Source organism: Macadamia integrifolia, unplaced genomic scaffold, assembly GCF_013358625.1.
Source record: "Macadamia integrifolia cultivar HAES 741 unplaced genomic scaffold, SCU_Mint_v3 scaffold1316, whole genome shotgun sequence".
NCBI classification, from domain to species: domain Eukaryota; kingdom Viridiplantae; phylum Streptophyta; class Magnoliopsida; order Proteales; family Proteaceae; genus Macadamia; species Macadamia integrifolia.
The window spans coordinates 132,464-152,938 of record NW_024868157.1 but is presented as its reverse complement, the minus strand read 5'-3'; the positions used below and the strand labels follow the sequence as shown (position 1 = coordinate 152,938).

The following is a 20,475-nucleotide window of genomic DNA, read 5'->3' as shown; positions in this document are numbered from 1 at the left end:
AATTAAAGTGGTGAGTGATAATGGCGAAGAGCTTGTGTATCAAACGGATAAAATAAAATGACCTAGAAAGATCCTTATCTCTGCATTACTGGTGGTAAAGTTATTGGAAAATGAATGTCTGAGCTACCTAGCTTTTAAGTATAAGATGTAGAAGAAAAAGTCACACCATTAGAGGAATTAAAGGTAGTCAGGGAATTTCCCGACATCTTCCCAGGTGACTTAACCCGGCTTTCGCCTGATAGGGAATTAGAGTTTGCCATTGATTTGGTTCCCAGAGCGGCACCAGTGTCTAAAGCTCCGTACAGAATGGCACCACCCGAATTAAAGGAGTTACAAACTCAACTACAGGATTTGTTAGAGAAATGGTTCATACGCCCAAGTGTTTCTCCTTGGGGTGCCCCAGTTCTATTTGTTAAGAAGAAGGATGTGAGTTTGCGTATGTGAATCGATTACCGGGAATTGAACAAGTTGACCATCAAGAACCGGTATCCTTTGTCGCGCATAGATGATCTTTTCGATCAGTTGCAAGGTGCTAAAGTATTCTCAAAGATCGATCTTAGATCTGGTTATTACCAACTTAAGATAAAGAGCAGTGATATACCTAAGACGGCTTTTAAGACCCTATATGGTCATTATGAATTCCTAGTGTTGTCTTTTGGTTTAACCAATGCACCAGTAGCCTTTATGGATCTAATGAATTGAGTATTTTATGATTTTCGTGATAAGTGGGTCATCATTTTCATCGATGACATCCTGATATACTCGAAAATAAAAGAAGAGCATGCACAACACTTGCGAATGGTACTTCAAAGATTGAGAGAACAATAGTTCTATGCAAGATTTAGCAAGTGTGAATTCTGGTTGAAACAAGTTGGATTTCTAGGGCACATAGTGTCTGAGAATGGGATCGAAGTTGACCTGGGAAAAGTAAAAGCAGTCGTAGAGTGGGAAGCTCCCAAGAATGTAATAGAAATCAGAAGTTTCTTGGGATTAGCAGGCTACTACCGACGATTCATTGAGATTTTTTCCCGAATTGCCACCCCAAGGACCAAGTTTACCAGAAAAGGAGTGAAATTTGAATGGTCAAAGGAGTGTGAGGACAGTTTTCAGGAACTAAAGAAACAATTGGTGTCAGCCCCACTACTACCAATACCAGAGGGCACTAGTGAAATGACAGTCTATGCGAATGCCTCCAGAGTTGGGCTGAGTTGCGTTCTTATGCAACATGGCAAGGTAGTGGCATATGCATCTAGACAGTTGAAAGAATATGAGAAGAACTATCCCACTCATGATCTGGAGTTGGCAGCAATTATCTTTGCCTTGAAGATATGGTGCCATTATTTGTATAGGAAAAAGTGCGAGATATTCAGTGATCACAAAAGTCTCAAGTACTTCTTCACCCAGAGGGATCTAAACATGAGACAAAAGAGATGGTTGGAACTCATAAAAGATTATGACTATGACATACAGTACCATCCAGGTAAGGCTAATGTGGTCGTTGATGCATTGAGCCTGAAAGCTAAGACTGTATCACTTGCTTATTTGGCCACTAGCCCACAACTTAAGCAAAAAGCCATGTTGATGGATGAAATCATTTTGAATGAAGGATCGACCTTAGAGCTTGATCAGCAGCCAGAAAAATATCAAGTAATTAACTATATCTCTAGCGGCCCTACAAGTACAATCATCCATTAGGTATGAAATAATCATGAAACAACCCATGGATCCTGAGTTGCAGAAAATCATAGTTAAAATCCAAGAGCAAAGGATGGACGATCCTAATTTCACAATAGCCAATGACGGAGCATTATTGTTTCTAGGTAGATTGTGTGTATCCAATGACATGGGGATTCAAGACAAGATAATTAAGGAAGCACATAGTTCTAAGTACATGCTTCACCTTGGAAGCACTAAGATGTACAAAGATCTTAAGCAAAGTTATTGGTGGCCAGGGATGAAGATTATAGTAGTCATATATGTTGCTTAGTGCCTTACGTGTTAGAAAGTCAAGGCAGAGTGACATCGACCATATGGCACTCTGCAGCCACTCCTAGTACAGGAGTGGAAAAAAGATATAATTACTATAGACTTTGTCACCGGGTTACCCCATTCACCTAAGGAAATGGATGCAATTTGGGTGCTAGTTGACAGACTCACTAAGACTGCCCATTTCATTCCAATCAAGACTACCTACTCCATGGACAAAATGGCACAACTTTACATGGAAAACATAGTCCGCTTGCATGGAGTGCCTTTGAGCATTGTGTCGGATAGAGACCCAAGGTTCACATCTAAATTCTGGAAGAGCCTCCAGTATGCTATGGGAACACAGGTGAACCTAAGCACTGCCTTTCATCCACAGACTGATGGGTAATCTGAATGGACTATACAAATATTAGAGGATATGCTCAAAGCATGTGCGATGGAAATGATGGGCAACTGGGAAGAAAATATACCTCTTATGGAGTTTGCATATAATAATAGTTGTTCGAAATTTATCCATATAAGGCATTGTATGGGAGAAGGTGCATAACTTCATTATATTGGGATGATGTAGGAGAACGGAGAACGCTTGGGCTGGAGATGATACAGATGACTTGTGATAAAGTTGAGGTCATTCATGAGAAAATCAAAGTAGCCCAATCCCGACAAAAGAGCTATGTGGACAACCGCAAAAAAGATATTGAATTCCAGGAAGGGGAGAAAGTATTTTTGAAAATCTCTCCTACCAAAGGCCTACACAGGTTCCACAGGAAGGGCAAGCTGAGTCCAAGATATGTTGGCCTGTTTGAGATCTTGAAACGGGTTGGCTCATTAGCATATATGCTGGCCCCTCCACCATCTTTCAGCAATGTGCACAATGTATTCCATGTTTCAATGCTGAAATGGTATGTACATGATCTATCACACGTGCTAACCGTGGAATCGGAGTATTTAAAGGCCGATATGACTTATGAGGAGCAGCCTGCTGAAATCCTGGACGGGAAGATAAAGACTCTTCGTAATCAATCCATTGCTTTTGTAAATGTGCGATGGGCCAATCGTTCACTTGAGGAGGCATCCTGGGAGAAAGAAGATGATATCCAGGCCAAATATCCTCATCTTTTTGGACTACCAAGTAACTTCAATTTCGAGGATGAAGTTTTTAAAGATAGGGGGTAGATGTAGAGCCCTGCTCTTTAAACCCGATTTATTGACCGATCGGTTTGGTTTGGTCTTACAGGGTCTGAACCGAAATAGGTTGATGCTGGTGCCTTGTGGTATATGATGGCAAGGGCGACGTCAAATACGGGGTGCCTGGATAAGATGGAGGCGGTACCCGAGATAATCCGCACGCCTAAGCCGTGCCCTTGCACATATCACAAGGCCATGTATGAATAGGAAAGGTACACTATCGTACTTGAATGATTGGAACTTGATCCACAACACGTGGCAAGAGTGAAGTACATGTTGAGACTCTGTTTCCTCCAAAATACAGTAAGATTGGCTTGTTTGGCCAACTAGTGGGTGTCACTAGTAGGAGCGAGACCCACCAGTGTGTCCCACCTATTGGGGTTTTGTGGACCCCAGCATGCCCGATTTGGATGAGCACATGTGTCTCGGCCTCCTCGTCGTAATGTGATCTTATATTCCTGATGATGTCAGCTGCCTCACCCAGAAAAGTGATTTAATGCGTTTCATAAATGGACAAAACCAAACGGACCTTAGAAGATGTTTATAACACTAGGGTATAAATAGCTTTTATAACACTCTCTCCCTCATTTATGGTTTTTAGCAAAGTGGGTGAGAGGAGTAAAGAAGAGGGAGAAAAGAGGAAGGAGAGAAGGAAGAGGAAAGAGGCTTACCCCTTGGATTTCGGAGCCACACCCCATCTTTCAGTCGTCGAAATAGTGTTCGGTGACTTGAGATCTTCATTTTGAGGTAAGTAACATCATAGACCTTGAGATTTGATGAAACCCTCTTTGTATATGTTTAAATCTAAAGGATAATGAAGCCATTGTGTGATTTCCTTGAAGTATTTAAGAAGAGAAACAAATATTTGGAGGTTATGAGTTTGGGAAAAGGATTCCAAGATTTGTGGTTTTCCAAGTAAAGGTATGATTTCTTTCCCCAAATCTTGTTGTTGTCTTAGATCCATGGTACAATGAAGTAGATGAGGCTTAGAATACGTGGGAAATGAAATGGGAATCACCCTATTGGGGTTCTAAGAGTTGGAATGGAAGAAATAAGGAAAACAGCAAAAATCTAAGAAAATCGACAAGTAAGACAGGCAGGTGCCTAACCCGCCGGTGTGACCTACCAGCCACACTTGTCCCCTCTGGTTCTATCGGCAGGTAAGACTGGTGGGTGCCTGACCCACCGGTGTGACCTACCAGTCACACCTATCCCCTCGGGTTCTATTGGTGGGTAAGACAGGCAGGTGCCTGACCCGCCGGTGTGACCTACCAATCACACCTGCACTTCTGGTTCTACCGACAGGTAAGATTGGTGGGTGCCTGACCCACTAGTATGACCCGTCGGTTTAGGCAGACTACACAGGTGGGTTCTCCTACCCACCTATATGACCCACTTGTAGCCCAAACGAGCTCCGATTGAAACCAAACTCATCGACAACCTTCTTCACGCTATTAAATGTGTCATGACCGTATCCTACGTCATTTATAGTCCTAATTTGGATGTATTTATAAACCCTTTATCAGTGCTAGGTTTCGAGAAACTCATCTTCTCACTCTGGATCTTACCTGTATCGCGAGTGCTAATTCTTCTACAAATATTTGTAAGTGGGGAGAGGACTTTGATCTTAATTTTCGGAGTGTTTTTGGCTTTCTATGCATTCATAGACTATATTGACATTTTGATTGCCATTCCCATGCATATGATTGATGAATGAATGATGCACTTAGAACTGAACATGTTGCATCTCTAATTCCATATGCATGATTACTTGCTTGAAATCTTGAGAATGTATTTATCATATGATGGATTATGATGACGATGTTTTCTGATTATGTGTGGGATTTCCATATTAGATGCCGTAGTCGGCATGTAAACAAATGCATTGGTACATTGTGGAATGGGACACAAAAGTACTATGCAGTTGTACTATCTCATATAGGAGCATGTGGTTAGGATTTAATATTCCCTCGTGCTATGTTTACGTGTTGAGTTATCATTGGGGGGAAGCGTCGGTCGTGGACCACCATGGTGGTTAGAAGTACGCCTGGCTGATCATTAGGACAGTTGAAAACCTTGGTGTTATATTCAGAGGGCGAATTGTACTGCTTTTAATTTCTGCTATGATTCGGGCATGATTTACTTTTCTACTGTGGTTCGACCACGACTTACCTTTTCGAGTGCTCACAGTGGGCCTTCTCCGAGAACCCTACTGGCATATCGCGGGATGGAGAACATGTCTTGGACCCGGGGGCATATGCGCACTGTGGTTGTGAGTAGCACGTTACCTATGACCTAGAATGATTTGTTTAGGTGGACTAGGATTAAAATGAATCTCATGCATATAATATCATTTGAAATGCATTTGCTTGTGTGCGTATTTCTTTCCATTTACTGAGCTAGTGAGCTCACCCCTCATGTACACACATTTTTAGATGATTTTGCAGGATACTCTGTAGAAGAACCTATGTCGGGTCCCACTGACAAAACCCCAGTGTGGGATTGGTGGGTCCCCAAAGAATTCAAGCACTGTGACAGTTGCCCGTATGGGGGTTGTGTTGCAGAGCAACAGTGACAGATTCCATTTACAGTACTCTTTTGATTCTTTGGTATATTTCCCTTTTGTGCTCTCGATAGTTAAATTGCTATTTCTTGTGTAAATATCATGCCTACGGACCTACATATAAATATTATATGTATAACTATTCGGGTATCAAGAGTGTATGGGAAATTACAGGTAATCATTTATTACAAGACTTCTGCTGTATTATATTATTATATTCCATTGATTACTTGTGGCTTGTTGTGTTGTGGTTACTGTATCAGATGATCCTAGTGGTTTTGGATTATCCGGAGGGAACCCAGTCACCGGTCCAATTCTAAGTGAACGGGGCGTGACACATCTAATACTGTAACCACAACACAGCAAGCCACATATAACACAAAAATATAATAATGTAATTCAACGGAAGTCTTGTCATATATATTTATATACCTGTAAATTTTTCCACTTACTCTTGATACCCAAATTGTTATATATAGTATATTTACATGTGGGCCCATAGGCATGATATTGACACAAGAAATCACAAATTAATTATCGTGAGCACAAAAAGGGGAATATGCCAGAAGAATAAAAAAGAATAATTGTGTTTGGTATTAACTAATATTGTCCAGCAACACAACTCTCGCACGGGCATCCGATTCCGTGATCAAATTCTTTCGAGACCCACCCATCTCCCACTGGAGGTTCGTCAATGGACCCTAACACTTGTTCCTCTATCGAGAAACCTGCAAAATCATCTAAAAAGATGTGTACACGAGGGGTGAGCTCACTAGCTCAGTAAATGGAAAGAAAGATTCACACAAGCAATTGCATTTCAAATGATACTACATACATGTGATTCATTTTAGGCATATCTATCTAGGCAACATTATTAAGTCATAGGTTACGTGCTACTCACAACTACAGTGCGCGTATACCCCGGGTTCGAGACGCGTTTTTCATCCCACAATACGCCCATAGGGTTTTCGGAGAGGGTTGGCCGTGAGTACTCAGAAAAGTAAATGGTGGCCGAACCACAACAGAAAAGTAAATTGTGACCGAACCACAGTAGAAAATTAAATCATGGCCGAACCACAGCAGAAAATAAATGCAGTACGCTTGGCCCTCTGAATATATTACTAAGATTTTCAATTGTCGTAATGATCATCCAGGCGTACTTCTAACCTCCACGGCGGTCCGTGACCGATACTTCCCCCCAGTGTTAACCCAACACCTTAATCCCTATTGGGAAGGGTTGTAGCATGAGAAAATGTCAAATCCTAACCACATGCTCCTATATGAGATAGTGCGACTGCATAGTACTTCCATGTCCCATTCCACGGCGTACCAATGCTTTGGTTTTCAAGCCGACTACGGCATCTAGTCTAGCAAATTATCACATGCCCAACTAATCATCATCATCCAACAATTTAATGAGCCATGCTCATAATTCAAAGCAAGAAACAAGTATTTAGAATTCAAATACAACATGACAATTCATACATGCATCCAATGGTAGACAAGCAGATGCATGAAGATGACATTCATAGATGGCATGATGGTACATACATAAGATGAGGATGATGCAATAAACATTCCCAAAATTAAGGTCAACATCCTCTCCCCACTTACCTATTCTTGTACAAGAATATGCACACACAGTATAAGTAAGATCCGACGTGCAATGACGAAAGTCTTGAAACCTAATACATATAAGAAACTTATGATTCAAACTTGGAATCATAAAACGATGCAAGACATGGTCACGATGAGTTTAATAATGCATGGGTGGTTGCCGATGATTTCAAGCTCGAGCGGAGCTCATTTGGGCCACAAGTGGATAGGAGGACCCACCTATGCAAGCCCAGGCAGACAACACATAGACATACACTGACGGGTGGCATCGGAGGGTCTGGTACTCGTCGATCCTACCTGTCAGTAGAACCCCGGGGCTAACCCAAGACCGGTGGGTGCTATTGGCGGGTCTAGGTATCCACCAGTCCTACCCGCCGATAGGAACCCAGAGACCAGGCAAGACTGGTGGGTTATACCGACGAGTATGGGTACCCGCTGGTCTTACCCACCTGTAGACTCTAAAGCCGAGGTGAGACTGGGGGGTCACACTGGTGGGTCTGGTTACCCGCCGATGCTACCCACCAGTGTTTAACGGGTTCTGCTGTCATTCTTCTCTTCTTCATCCCACCTCTTGGGAATCCAAAGGGGTTGTTCCCAACACATTTCCCACACATTTAGGGCTTCATCCACCTGAACATATCATAGATCTAAGTTCACATCAAGGTTTTGAGAACAAAATCATACCTTAGCTCAAGAAACCCCAAAGAACTTAGGATCCTTTTTTTCCCAACTCAAATGTCACCAAAATGCTTTTAAATCTTGATTTCCCTTCCTTTAAACCTTCAAAGAAATCACATAAGGTTTCTATTAACCCTTTGATTTAACCACACACACACAAGAGGGTTTCATCATATTTCAAGGGTTTATGGCATTACCTACCTCAAAATGTAGATCTCAAGGCGCCGATCACTATTCCGGCGATGAAAAGGCAAGATACGGCTTCAGAAATCAAAGGGAAGCACTTCCTTCACTTCCTTCCATTCACTCTCCTCTTTTCTCCCTTTACTCCTCTCCACCAAACTCTTGCTGAAATAATAAATGAGAGAGAGAGAGGAGTAAATGCTATTTATACCTTGGGTTATAAATATCTATTGAGGTTTGTTTGGTTTTGTCATTCTATGGTCCGAAACACATTAAATCAATATACCAGGCAATGTAACCGGCATTATCGGCACACATGATTTCATTATGACGGGAAACCCGAAACACGCGTGCTCACCCAAGTTGGGCTTATTGGGGCCCATGTTTCCCAACAAGTGGGTCACACTGGAGGGTCACACCTACCAGTAACCACCCACCAGTTGGCCAGAACATGGCCAACCTTGCTGAATTTTGGTGGGGAATGGGTTCTTAATGCGTATCTCACTCCCGCCACTTATCGTGGACCAAGTTCTTATCATCTAATACGATAACATACCTTCCATACTCATACATGGCCTCATGATACGTGAGCGGGCATGGCTTAGGTGTGCGAACCACATTGGGCATCGGCTCAATCTTATCTGACCATCCAGCATTTGACGTTACCCTTGCTGTCATACACCATAGGGCACCTATGTCAACCCTTGTCGGTTCGATTCTGCACGACCAAACCGAACCAACTGGTCAATAAATCAGATTTAGGGAGCAATGCTCTACAATATACTTAGGCTATCTCCTAATATAGCTAGACTTACAATCCACCATTGCTCCCTTATGCTTGATCACATCAGGGAAAGGCTCCAACTCTGGAAATTTAAGCTCCTCTTCTTTTGTAGGCTATCTAGATTTTATCAAATACGTGTTCCAATTTTGTTATATTTGTTGGTCTAGTATTTTTCAACTTCCTAAAGCCACCATCAATCAGTAGAATCCCCAATGTGTTCTTTCCTCTCTAAAGGTACTGAAGCCACTAGATTCCTTCATCTAATCAGCTAGACTTCTGTCTACCTTCCCAACCATGAAGGTGGCCTTGGTTTATGCATGAGTAAAAAATGCAAATTGTGCAGGCATCCTTAAGCTAATTTGGAAGCTTCCCTCTAAACAGAACAACATCTGAGTCTCTTGGGTCTACTCCTCCCTCCTTTGGAAAGATTCTTTCTAAACTCTCTCCCTCCTCCAATTCCTCTTCGGTTTGGCATCAAATCCTCAACACCAGACCCATTCATTAGAGTCATTAAAACCTCTATCGGAGATGGTCTCAACACGTCCCTTTGGTTTAACAATTAGCATCCCTCTGTTGTTCTTTTCTCTATTGTTGGCTTTAAAGCTATGTACTCCTCTGAATGGGCCAAAGACATCTCAATATCTTTCATTATCTCTAATAGTGTTTGGTCTTCTCCCTTTAGTCCTCTCTCTCTCACTTCTAGGTCTCCCCTCGCTTTCCCAGTGTCAGAGTTGACCAAGTCATCCCATCCCCTCTGGAAAATTCAGCTCCTTCTCTGCTTGGTACTTTATCCGTTCTAGAGGTCCTCCTGTCCCCTGACACAAGACTTTGTGGTTTCTTAGGCACATCTCCTACCACTCCTTCACTTTATGGAGAGCTCTCTCCAGTTTTATTCAAACCCAGGATTTTCTCATTCACCATCACATCCAAGTTCCCCTTGGTTGTTGCCTTTGCTGGAATGGGTCTACAGACACTAATAACCTTTTCCTCCTCAGTATGGAAAAGAGCACTTTTGTTGTTGGCCTGCTGGAAGAATACCTCTCCCCCTTTATACAGAGTGGAATTGGATTGAGGTAATCCTATCTGTGATATTGTAGGGCGATTTGGAAAATCATCTTTTTTGATGTTAGCACTAAGTTGGCCGCCTCTCTCAATCGTCTTTGCCCGGTTCGTGAAATAATCTCATTGTTGTGTTGTGGGGTCTCCTCTCCATTTTCTTTAGCTCTCTAGTTTAGGGTTTTGTTGTTTGTACTTTGATGTAACTGTTTTGCTCCCCTTTGGAGCTTGTATATCCCTCCCCATTTTGTCCCTTGTCAATGAATTTCATTTTCACTAGCTAAAAAAAAAAAAAATTTATACACAGGCGGCATAGATGTGAATAATTTCATATACAGAAGGGCAACAAGATCATTTCACACGAAGAGAAACAGCGAGAGATGCGTAGCCTCCGTAGCCTCTCATGGAAAATTTCCCTTCCCTTTTAAAACTAATTTCAACTTGTTGGCCTTTTCTAGGGGTGTCAAGCGGTCGGGCCGGGCCGGTCTCTGTCGGGCCTAGTCGGGCAACGCCAATTTATAGGGTTGCACCGTGAACACCTGTTTAGCTAAACGGGCTTAGCTAGTGCGGGCATGGTACGGTTAATAATCGGGCTGGTTGGTCTCGGGCTTTAATCTGGCTACCATAAACGAGCCTTAATTGGGCCTTAACCTGGCTATAGATTTGTTTAACTTTAAACGGGCTTTAAATGGGTCTTCTTTAAAATTGGTCTTTTAAATGTGCTTGAAGAGGAATACCAAAAAAATGAGGCAAAGATGAGCATAACAAATAAAAAGATTCCATAGTTAAAATGGATTAAGCCAAAGATGGGCAAAGTAACTAAATCACTAAGGTACTCGATCTTTAACCCACGAAACTCAAATCAATTAAACTATGCATAAAAAATATGAATGTTCATATAAAAATTACCACCATCTCAATTGTACATATCACATAGCGCACTAAATTCAAATAGTATTAAAAAAAAAAATAGTATTAATGGGTTCGGGCTAGGTCGGGCTTAAAGGAGTCAGTTCAAATCGGGCTTATAAATGCGTCGGGCCGTTCGAGCACCCGTCGGGTTAGGTAGTTGCACCGTGTACTACCTGTTTTTTAATGAGTAATGTGAGCCCAACACGTTTATTAATTAGGCCGGTTGAGATCGAGCCACAAACGTATCAGGTTCGATTGGGCCTACCGGTGCAGGCTTGGAATTGACACCCCTAGCCTTTTCCTTCACTTCGATACCGACACTAATTTCTTTGGCTCTCCTCTGACCTCTACTTTTGATCGATTAGAGACGAAATGTCCTTTTCAACGCCAGAAAATCCAGTTACGCAACAGAAGAAAACTCAAGTTCCCATTGCTCGTGACTGGTTTATTTGCCATTTCTACGGTACGATATGCTCTTAGAGCGTTGGGGACCCTGTTTTAAGCTTTCCCAGACTCTCAGTCGAGTTTGTGAGTGATTGAAAGGTGGCTTTGAAATCCAATAGCAGTTTTCTACTTTAGCTTGAGAAACTATGGATTCTCTAATTCGTGGGCCGTTTACCATACCTTCCTGCCTCCAATGTCGTACTGTGGGATTATCTGCCATAACAAACGGTATGTTTTTTTAAGAAAAGCTTAGCTGTGCTCCAATTCTGCAACTTCATTTCATGTCGGTAGCTCATTTTTCTTCTTAAATTCGTTTGTAATTATGTGGTTAGAAAACTAGTATTCGAATATCTGCACTTCTATGCAATCTGGTGTGGTTCTTTTCAAATTCACGATTTTCAATAAACTCGAGGAAATTAAATTTCTGCAACCTTATGTCATCTGGGTGTTATGCTGTTAGAACGTACCTTTCCTTCATTTGTCATCTTCATGATACTAGATGTTTGGACCAAGAAATGAATTTTAGGGGCATTCGTTCACTCTGGGGATCTTCTGCTTCATTTCAAATTTCTATTTTTGGGTGGTTAAACTTGTCACAATAGAATCTCTGCTACTTAATTCTCTCTGGCTTGGGTATACTTTTGGTTCTCTTTTGGTTAATACCTTCTGCAAGTTTATAGAGAGAAAGGGATGGAAAAGGGAATTTTTTAAGGGGAGCATGATATGTGAGTCTCTTTTTCTCTTTCTGATTAATGCTGAAGAAATGGTGCATAGGTTTATTCTTCTCCAATTAACTGAGTATATGGAGGATATGATGGAAATCATTGGATTTGGTTTGATAGAGTTCCACAGTTTCAAGTTAAAACTGTAGATTTCTGAATGCTGGCTCAGTGTTGTTTTTAAAACATTGTCATACCTCTCAATAGTGATGCGATAAATCTGTGACATTTATATCTAATTGAAAAAATAATTACATGTAGAAAAAGAAAGGCTGCTATGAGTTATTTAGGTCGTTATAATTGTGAAGCAATAAATTTCAAAGTTGTACATGACATCGCAGAAAATGGGGGTTCCCTGGGTAACTTAGAGCTAGGTGTCTACAGTTTGATTTACCTGCTATGTTAATAATCACGTTGCCATTGGTGGAGTTGATGAAGTTGACTTTCAGCCTGGTGGGTATACACAGAGATTAGAGAAGATGCTGGAGAAGAGACTGCAGAATGATTTGAAACCAGGTAGAGAGCCCATCTCTCACCTTAGCATATCCAATTGTTGCCCCCGTCACCATGTCCTGAAAAACACAATGAGTAGAAAAGAAGTGTCACACCCCACCCTTTCTAGGATGCCGGAGATGTGACTAAGATGCTTACGACCGTCCTACAAGATTGCCAAGATCTCTGAAGCAGTACCTTATCCTAACAATCCACAAAAAAGAATCACTAAATCAGATGCAATGGAATAAGATAATATGCAAAACATGATTTTTATATTGGGGAGGACTACAAGATGATAATGATATTACAATAACAAGTTTATCTCTATTTTATCGCTATAGGCACAATTGTCATAGGCACAATCTGCATCGTGCTTCTCGTCCTCTAGTGTCCAATAGACTTTGCTGTAGTTAGCCATAAAAGAGGATGTGTCGCTGCTCATATGTACCATCGTACCTACATCATCATTTAAAAAAGGACATGCGCGTGGTGTGAGCTTCAACTACCTCAGTGAGGGATGGGGGACATGCGAGCAAACACATATCGTCCATGATACTTGTATGATGCAATTCATTTTATTTTTATCCACCTAACATACAACTAAGTCTGGTACAATGCTACTGCAATTCATTTTATTTTTATCCACCTAGTTGCAATTAGGAGCCTGTTGATCCGAGAATGCACCCCCGGTCACCCAACAAATTCCTTCTAACCCCATCTTGGCGCCACAGTCCCAAAATCATACATCGACCACCCGGGCTTGGTTCGCCTCTGGTGACAATCACAGCATACAGCAGAAGTGGTATTCCAGAAAATCTCATCGAACCTATCACCACGGGGTATCCGACAGCTAACCCCTACTGGCAAGGGGTCATAGCATAGGTTAATTCATCCTAACCATATGTAATTTACATGTCCTTTTATAGTGATACAATTAGTATGGAAAATTTGGTATCGGAATCATCCATCGGCCACACCACAACCCATGTCCAAGCCTAGCTCTAGCATACATGTAGTTAGTATGGCAAATATGGTACCAAAATCATACATTGGCCACACTGCAACCCATTTCCAAGCTTAGTTCTAATGCGCACAGAATGCATGATGATTTAAACTACATGGCGATCACAGTACTGGGATCCACCTCGGCCACACCAGATCCCACCCATTCACACACAATAACCACATTAGAAAATTTCACATAAAAACAGTTAAATCAATAATAAACTAAGCACACATGCGGTCATTAATTAAATACACATGTAGGAAATGACAAAGAACAATTCTATAATGTAAAACACTCTTAAAAAGAAATCAAACCACCCACTCACTTTATTTGTTGACTTGGTGAGAGATAATCCGGAATCAACACCCACACCCAAAGAATACCTCGATAGGCTTCATCAAAAACTTGCCTCTAACCTAATAGGTGTAAATTGAGTGTTAATGAAGGTTTCAAAAACCCCCAAGAAGATTCTATAAAATATTCCCCAGATTGCTCTGGGCAAAGTTTAGTGAGACCCACCGATAGGTCAGTGATCACCGGATCATGCACCTTATTGATTCTAAGTCTCAACAGTAACTCCACTGGTGGATTAGGTCCCACCGGTAGGTCTCGCTAGTGGATGGAACATGAACTTCAGGATCTGATAAATTATGCACTGGTTGATCTCATTGGTAGATTATGGTGGTGATCGATCGGTGGTAGTCTGAAGGTTGTTCTTCAGCTCAAATCCCAACCACCACCTACCTAAGACCATTTTTTGGTTCGTAGAGGTTGTATTTTGTCACTCCACTTTCATTCAAGCCTATCGGACCACGTTTCTAATGGTTGGATTGGGAGACCCAGTCGGATCTTTGTTCGAAACCCTTAAAGTGTGTTTTCTACCTAAACCACATAATCTAAGCTTGAGGAACATATTTCTTGGGTTAGAGGGTAGGCATTGGAGTCCTACAAGCATAAGGAGGTATCCGCATTCAAACATTAGATTTTAGCCCAAAACTCAACCAAAACCCAAAATCTAGGTCATTGTAACCGTGAAAATGAGGAGGAAAGATGGGGGTGGGAATCACCAACTTTTGTTGAGCTAATGCAGCCTACAAGAGCCAACTCAAAGCTCCCTTCTCTTCTTCTTCTTCTTCTTCACCTCCTTTCTGTCCTTTCGTTCTCTCCCTCCCACGTTTTTAGTTTTGTAATAAATGAGCCTTAAAGCTTATCTCTTATATATAGGCAAAGACCACTAAGGTTTGTTTGCCCAATTAATCCATTTCTTCTGAAAGTCCTTAATCATTTATGGAAGCATGTGGGCCCACCACTGGGACTCCATAAGGGATTAATTAATCATTAGAAGTGATGGGTTACCCGTAGGAGAATATATCGGGAAGTATGACCACGATATGTTGGGTCCCATGACCATTACCTGATCTGGGTAGTACATATCCACCGATAGGTCTCATTGGTAGATCACCATCCACCGGTAGATGATCAATCGGTAGACTCTACTGTACTGTTTTAACTGAATTTTTTTAGTACCATGCCCAATTGGGAGGGGGGTTCCCATAGGGTTTGTGCGCAATAAATGGGGTATATCTATCATGCTTGAGTAGAGTAAAGGAATGGGATTGGATAACTCACTACTAAGTCTTTGAAGGCTTGAAACCCTTCCAGTTTGATCTGCAACATTTGCACTAGCATGAAGGGTCATCCCATCCATTCAGACAATAAACTAATGCTGTCCACAGTTCACTGGTACTGACACTCTCTGATGCATCACCTATTATGAAAAGTTCGGATTAGATAAGATTTGGGCACGGGTGTAATGAGAAGTGAATAGAACAATTAAGGTCAGTGGTAAGACGATAAATTGAATGCAAATTAGCACAATGGTTAGGGGTCATCCCATCCCTCTAGATAGTAAACTGATGCTATCCACAGGTCACCGGTACTGACATTCTTTGGTGCATCACCTATTATGGAAAGTTCAAATTAGACTAGATTGGTCATGTGGAAACCAGGGTTTAAAAACCCTGTTTAGTTCGCTTATGGGCCCACCTGAATGAGAGAACTCAAAAAATAAGAGATAGTGGTAGTTTGGTAAATAGCCAATGTTCACAAAGACTTAGTTTCACAATAAACACTCAAATAATGAATACAATGGCAGTCTTGTAAATAAACTAGTTATAAAGAGAGTGGCATAATTGTAAATAACCAGATTAGTTAATGAACTGCTTGGGAGATGGGACCTAAAGGGAATTAGTAATTATTTGGTGGGGGATAAACTAGGAAGCAAGATAGAAGTACGGGATATGAGAGAATTGAAGGCTTGAAGGGTATAATAGGAAATCAGGATAAAAGGGAACAAATAGCAAACTCACGATTGGGGTTGTCTTCAACCTTGGATCAAAACAGGTCGGAAGATAGGGAGAACTTTAGATTGAGCAAAAATCTGTTCATCAGGCCTCTGTTTGGCCTGAAATTTCAGAGAAGGGGAGGGAAGATTGCACCACACAAGCACGCAGCTCTCTTCATACAAGATCCAGTTCTTTCATTCAATATCAGCTCAAGAGTTACATGGGTAATATGATGGAAAAATTCAAGACAAATAAGGAAAATAATTGCAACTAAATTAGAAATAAAATCCTAATCAAATAAAACTTGACTCCCAAGTTAACGTGACTGTTCTAATTCTAAAAAGGCAGGAAATAAAGTAATAAATACCTAGCCCAGCATACTACGTGATGCACAACTAATCAACCAAATCACATATGCAAATATGGGCACCTGCTCGTGACCCATCTTACCTTTCTTACCTTTCATGTTTCCCATGCCATCGTATCCATCATAATACAATTATAAAATTAATGCATATGCACATGCACAATCAAATAATGCATGATCAACAATTAAGAAACACACCAAAAGAAAGGAGGTTGGAGGGGCACCCACTCACCCGGACAATCTGATACAATTACCACTCTTCCTGGTGCTGTACTGGTTCCCTCACCGTTATTTGGAATTCCTAAAAGTCAGCAATTATACATACATTTATTAATTAGATTTTAAAGCTTAAACATACCCTAATAGAGTCATTTACTATTCTTCTATAAGCCCTATAGGTCCTCTTTCAGACCCCTAATTCACTGTCAAAATCTGAGAGCAAGAGTCTCTGGAAGCCTAACCGGCTGGAGACTCTGGCTGACCGGCTGGCCTGATGTCTCCCACTGGTCGTGCCTTTTCTGCAGAATTTCAATTCTGTCAACTTTCCCTGCTGATTACACATCTGCTTCGGCCATTAATCCCCTGTTTTTGTATCATATTTTCACAACAGTGAATAAGTACTTCAATTTCATTACTTTATTAATCCAGCACTAACCCATTTTAATTTATTATGATTAATTACCCATTTCAGCAGAAAATTCCATAATCAAACCTCATGTTCTCAAAATCCCATCCACAAGTATGAATTAACATCAAATTATCATGATCCATCTCCAATATAAAGTTGCATGCATGCATTTCATCACAAATTTTACTTTGCATGCAAAGAATCAATTCTCTAATTCATCTTGCATGTATCCTTACAACCTTAGAACAGAAAAATTAAGGTGGGATTTCTCTTAATTCACATGTAATTTTCCTGTTTTAAGAAATTTAGTGAGAATCCTCACACTTTAGTCCCAATCGCCATGGTGCTTGTAACCATTTTCTAAATTTTAACTTTCTTTCAACTAATCCATCAAAGAACATTAAATTTAAACTCCTTATAGTCAAGTTCTTGCTGAAATTTCCAGGATTTCTTCCCATACAACAGAATCCATTCATACCCTACCGTTTATGAAATTCCTTCTTATTATAGGTTAATCTAGGTGAGAATTGCTTACCTCTTTGCTGAATCTAGTAGCAATCTCCCAAGCATATCAATCTCTTCTCTTCTCTTCTTGTTCTTCTTGTTCTTCTTTCTTCTTTCTTTCTCTTGCTGTCCAAATAGTAACTAATGAGAAAATGTAGCCGGTGGTGGCTCTTATATAGCCCCACACATTAGTGAAATATTCCACTAACCGTTTATATTGTATATAATATAATATATTATATATAAGTAAAATCATATTACTTATATTATATCATATTATAAATCCATGCATAACTAATTATATACCCATCTTTAAATTATGATTTTTAATTTTATAATTTTATTATTTAACCTATTTAATTATAACAGACCCATGGAAATAGGTCCACATGTCAAATTTCAAAGATGGGACCCATTTTAGCCAAACTTGACCATTCTGTTCACATTCTGCCTGTCATGTCCAGAACTCTCTAGCCGGTTGAGCCAAACTTGTTCCCCTTTGAGTCTGTTCAATCATGTATCATTACCAACCCTTAGCAATGGTAAATGTTTACCTACTGGCCCACTTTTCTTGCTGATTCCTCTTAACACTGTTGGCATAATGCACAGGTGCATGTTGGGTCATTCTTCCCTTTCTGGCATTCCACTATTGCCAGCCAAGCTGGTGTTGGCCTCTCCAACTTGTTACTCTTGCCTATTCACAGTTAATGTAAAGAGGTGAGATTTGGGGTGTTACATAAGGATGCAAACTCTGCGGGTATTCTTAAATTCATCTGGAAAATTGTGTCCAAACATAAAAGCATTTGGTTTGATTGGATCCTTGTTGGGACCCTCAAACACCACTCCCTCTAGACTGCCCCTCCATTGTTGATGCCTCTTGGATTTGGAGGAAGATCCTAGAACTAAGGACCACCGCTCTCTCATGAATTTCCTTTGTCATTGGTAATGGTCGGACCACCTCCCTCTGGAAAGACCCCTGGCACCTTTTGGGCATCCTGGCTCACCTAATTTCCCCTAGAGTTATTTATTCTTCTGGCCTCCCTGCCAATGCTTCTGTCTCCTCTATCCTCTCCCCCTCGGGCTGGATCCCTACCTCCTTTCCCCCCTCCTCCTCTCCTTGATATCTGGTCTTCTCTCCCTCCGCTTCCCCTTGGACATCGAGGAAGAGAAGATAAATGCATCTGGCTCCCTTCCTCCAATGGGATCTTCACCTCTGCCACTGCTTGGTCCTTTGTCAGATCCCCTTCTCCAGTTGTTCCTTGGCATAAGCTTGTCTGGTTCGAAGGCCATATCCCCCATCAAAGCTTCACCCTTTGGCGATGCGTGTCCGAATGTCTCCCCACCCAATCCTTCCTCATGAACCGCCACATTCTTGTCAACCCTTCCTATTGCCTCTGCCCCTATGGAATGGAGGACATCCCTCGTCTCTTCTTCTCTTGCCCCCTCTCTGCTTATGTCTGGAAATTTGTCCTTTCCAAATGCTGGCCGTCTAGGAGAAGTATTCTTCCCTTCCATAGGGAATGGAATTGGATTGACATGACCTTCTCTGGCTCCTCCATTTGTGATACGGTTAGTAAATTAGCCTTTTGTGCTACAATCAATCATCTCTGGATGGAGCGTAACATTCGTAGATGGACCCCCAAATCTCGTTCCTTGGATAAGATTTGGAAAACTATCTACTTTGATGTTACCTCCAAAGTTCATGCCCTCCCAATTCGGCCCGTCCTCTTCTCTCCCATAAACTCCCACATCATTACTTCTTGGAACCTCTAGGTTGATCTCATCCATACTCCCTCTTCTTGATAACATGTATGCTTCCCCTCCCCCCCCCTCTTTGGTATCCCCTAGGTATTGATGTTTAGCTACTTTTCTTTGTTTTCCCTTGGTGGGTTGGCTTTAGCCTTCCTCCCCCCCTTTTTCCCTTTGTATATTCTTCTTCTCCTCTTGGTAATGAATTATTTATTCATCTAAAAAACAAAACATTGTGCAAGTACGCTTTTCTCAAGGTGCTGGGTGGGGTGGAACGGAGGGCGTAGACAGTCCAAATCTTCTGCATTTTTGTACAAAGTGGCTGCTTAATTTCTCTGAATTGTCTCATCATGCTGGCCATCCAAGCTTTACCATTGCCCTAATTGAAAATCTATATTGAGTGATCATAACAGTTGAGAATCCAGTTGAGAATCAGATGTTTAGGGAATGATTCGACTTGTCAGTAATTACAGAGGTCAGCTTTATTTATGATGAGATTACATCATGACAGATAAGTAAGGTTCACTGACTAAGCATACTTACCTAAGATAGTTACCACGGTAGCTATAGAGTAACCGTGGTAATTCTCAACAATAACAGTGTAACCTGGTTGCAGTTTTGGGTTATATTGAAAATATTTGTGGCAAATCTTGTCGTTAATTTCACTGGGTTTGGCTTTTCTATGAATGACACCTAATTGGGTCATAGTGAATTAATGTCTCTGATCTCTATGCACGTATGTTAAAATTGTACCTGCTGTACTATTAAATTCTCTTCATGGTTTGCATGGAAGGTGTCCTAAATTTTCACTTAACACATGTTGATTGGAAAAAAATTTGTATATTTTCTCAGTTATGACTTATGGGTGAACATCATCTAGTTGAGTTCTAGTATCTGATTTTGTAGGTCACCATGTACCAGTTCAAGTTTCAAATCGAAGATCATGGACCAGCCTGAAAGCATTCAACTTTGAAAAGTTGGAAGGATATCCGATGAACCATTATGTTAGAAGCATTGGATTAAAGTCAGCATCTTATCAGAAACATGGCATGAAGTATGTTGTGAATGCCACCTCTGGACACCCTGTAGAATCCGAGCCTGAAGCTTATAATTCCAAGGACATTTGGGAATCTATAAAAACTGCGTTAAATGTTTTCTACCGGTTTTCTCGGCCCCACACAGTTATAGGCACAGTTAAGTGTAATTCCAAACTTAGCAGTTGTTACTGAAATGCTGCAGTCTCTCTTTTTC

The 20,475-nt window shown here is 41.1% G+C and overlaps 1 protein-coding gene across 4 annotated transcripts in view; it reads left to right on the top strand.

Annotated features, from left to right (window-relative positions):
- Positions 1–11,322: 11,322 nt before the first annotated feature.
- The window catches only part of LOC122063411 (homogentisate phytyltransferase 1, chloroplastic-like), an 80,211-nt gene continuing 71,058 nt past the window's right edge, over positions 11,323–20,475 (top strand). The window contains exons 1-2 of one of the 4 annotated variants that reach the window (XM_042627119.1): positions 11,323–11,639; positions 20,116–20,417. In XM_042627119.1, the coding sequence (XP_042483053.1) occupies positions 11,558–11,639; positions 20,116–20,417 (384 nt within the window). In that variant the 5' untranslated portion in view covers positions 11,323–11,557. The remainder of the gene's footprint in view (positions 11,640–20,115; positions 20,418–20,475) is intronic. The other 3 variants (XM_042627118.1, XM_042627116.1, XM_042627117.1) reach the window with 3 other exon arrangements.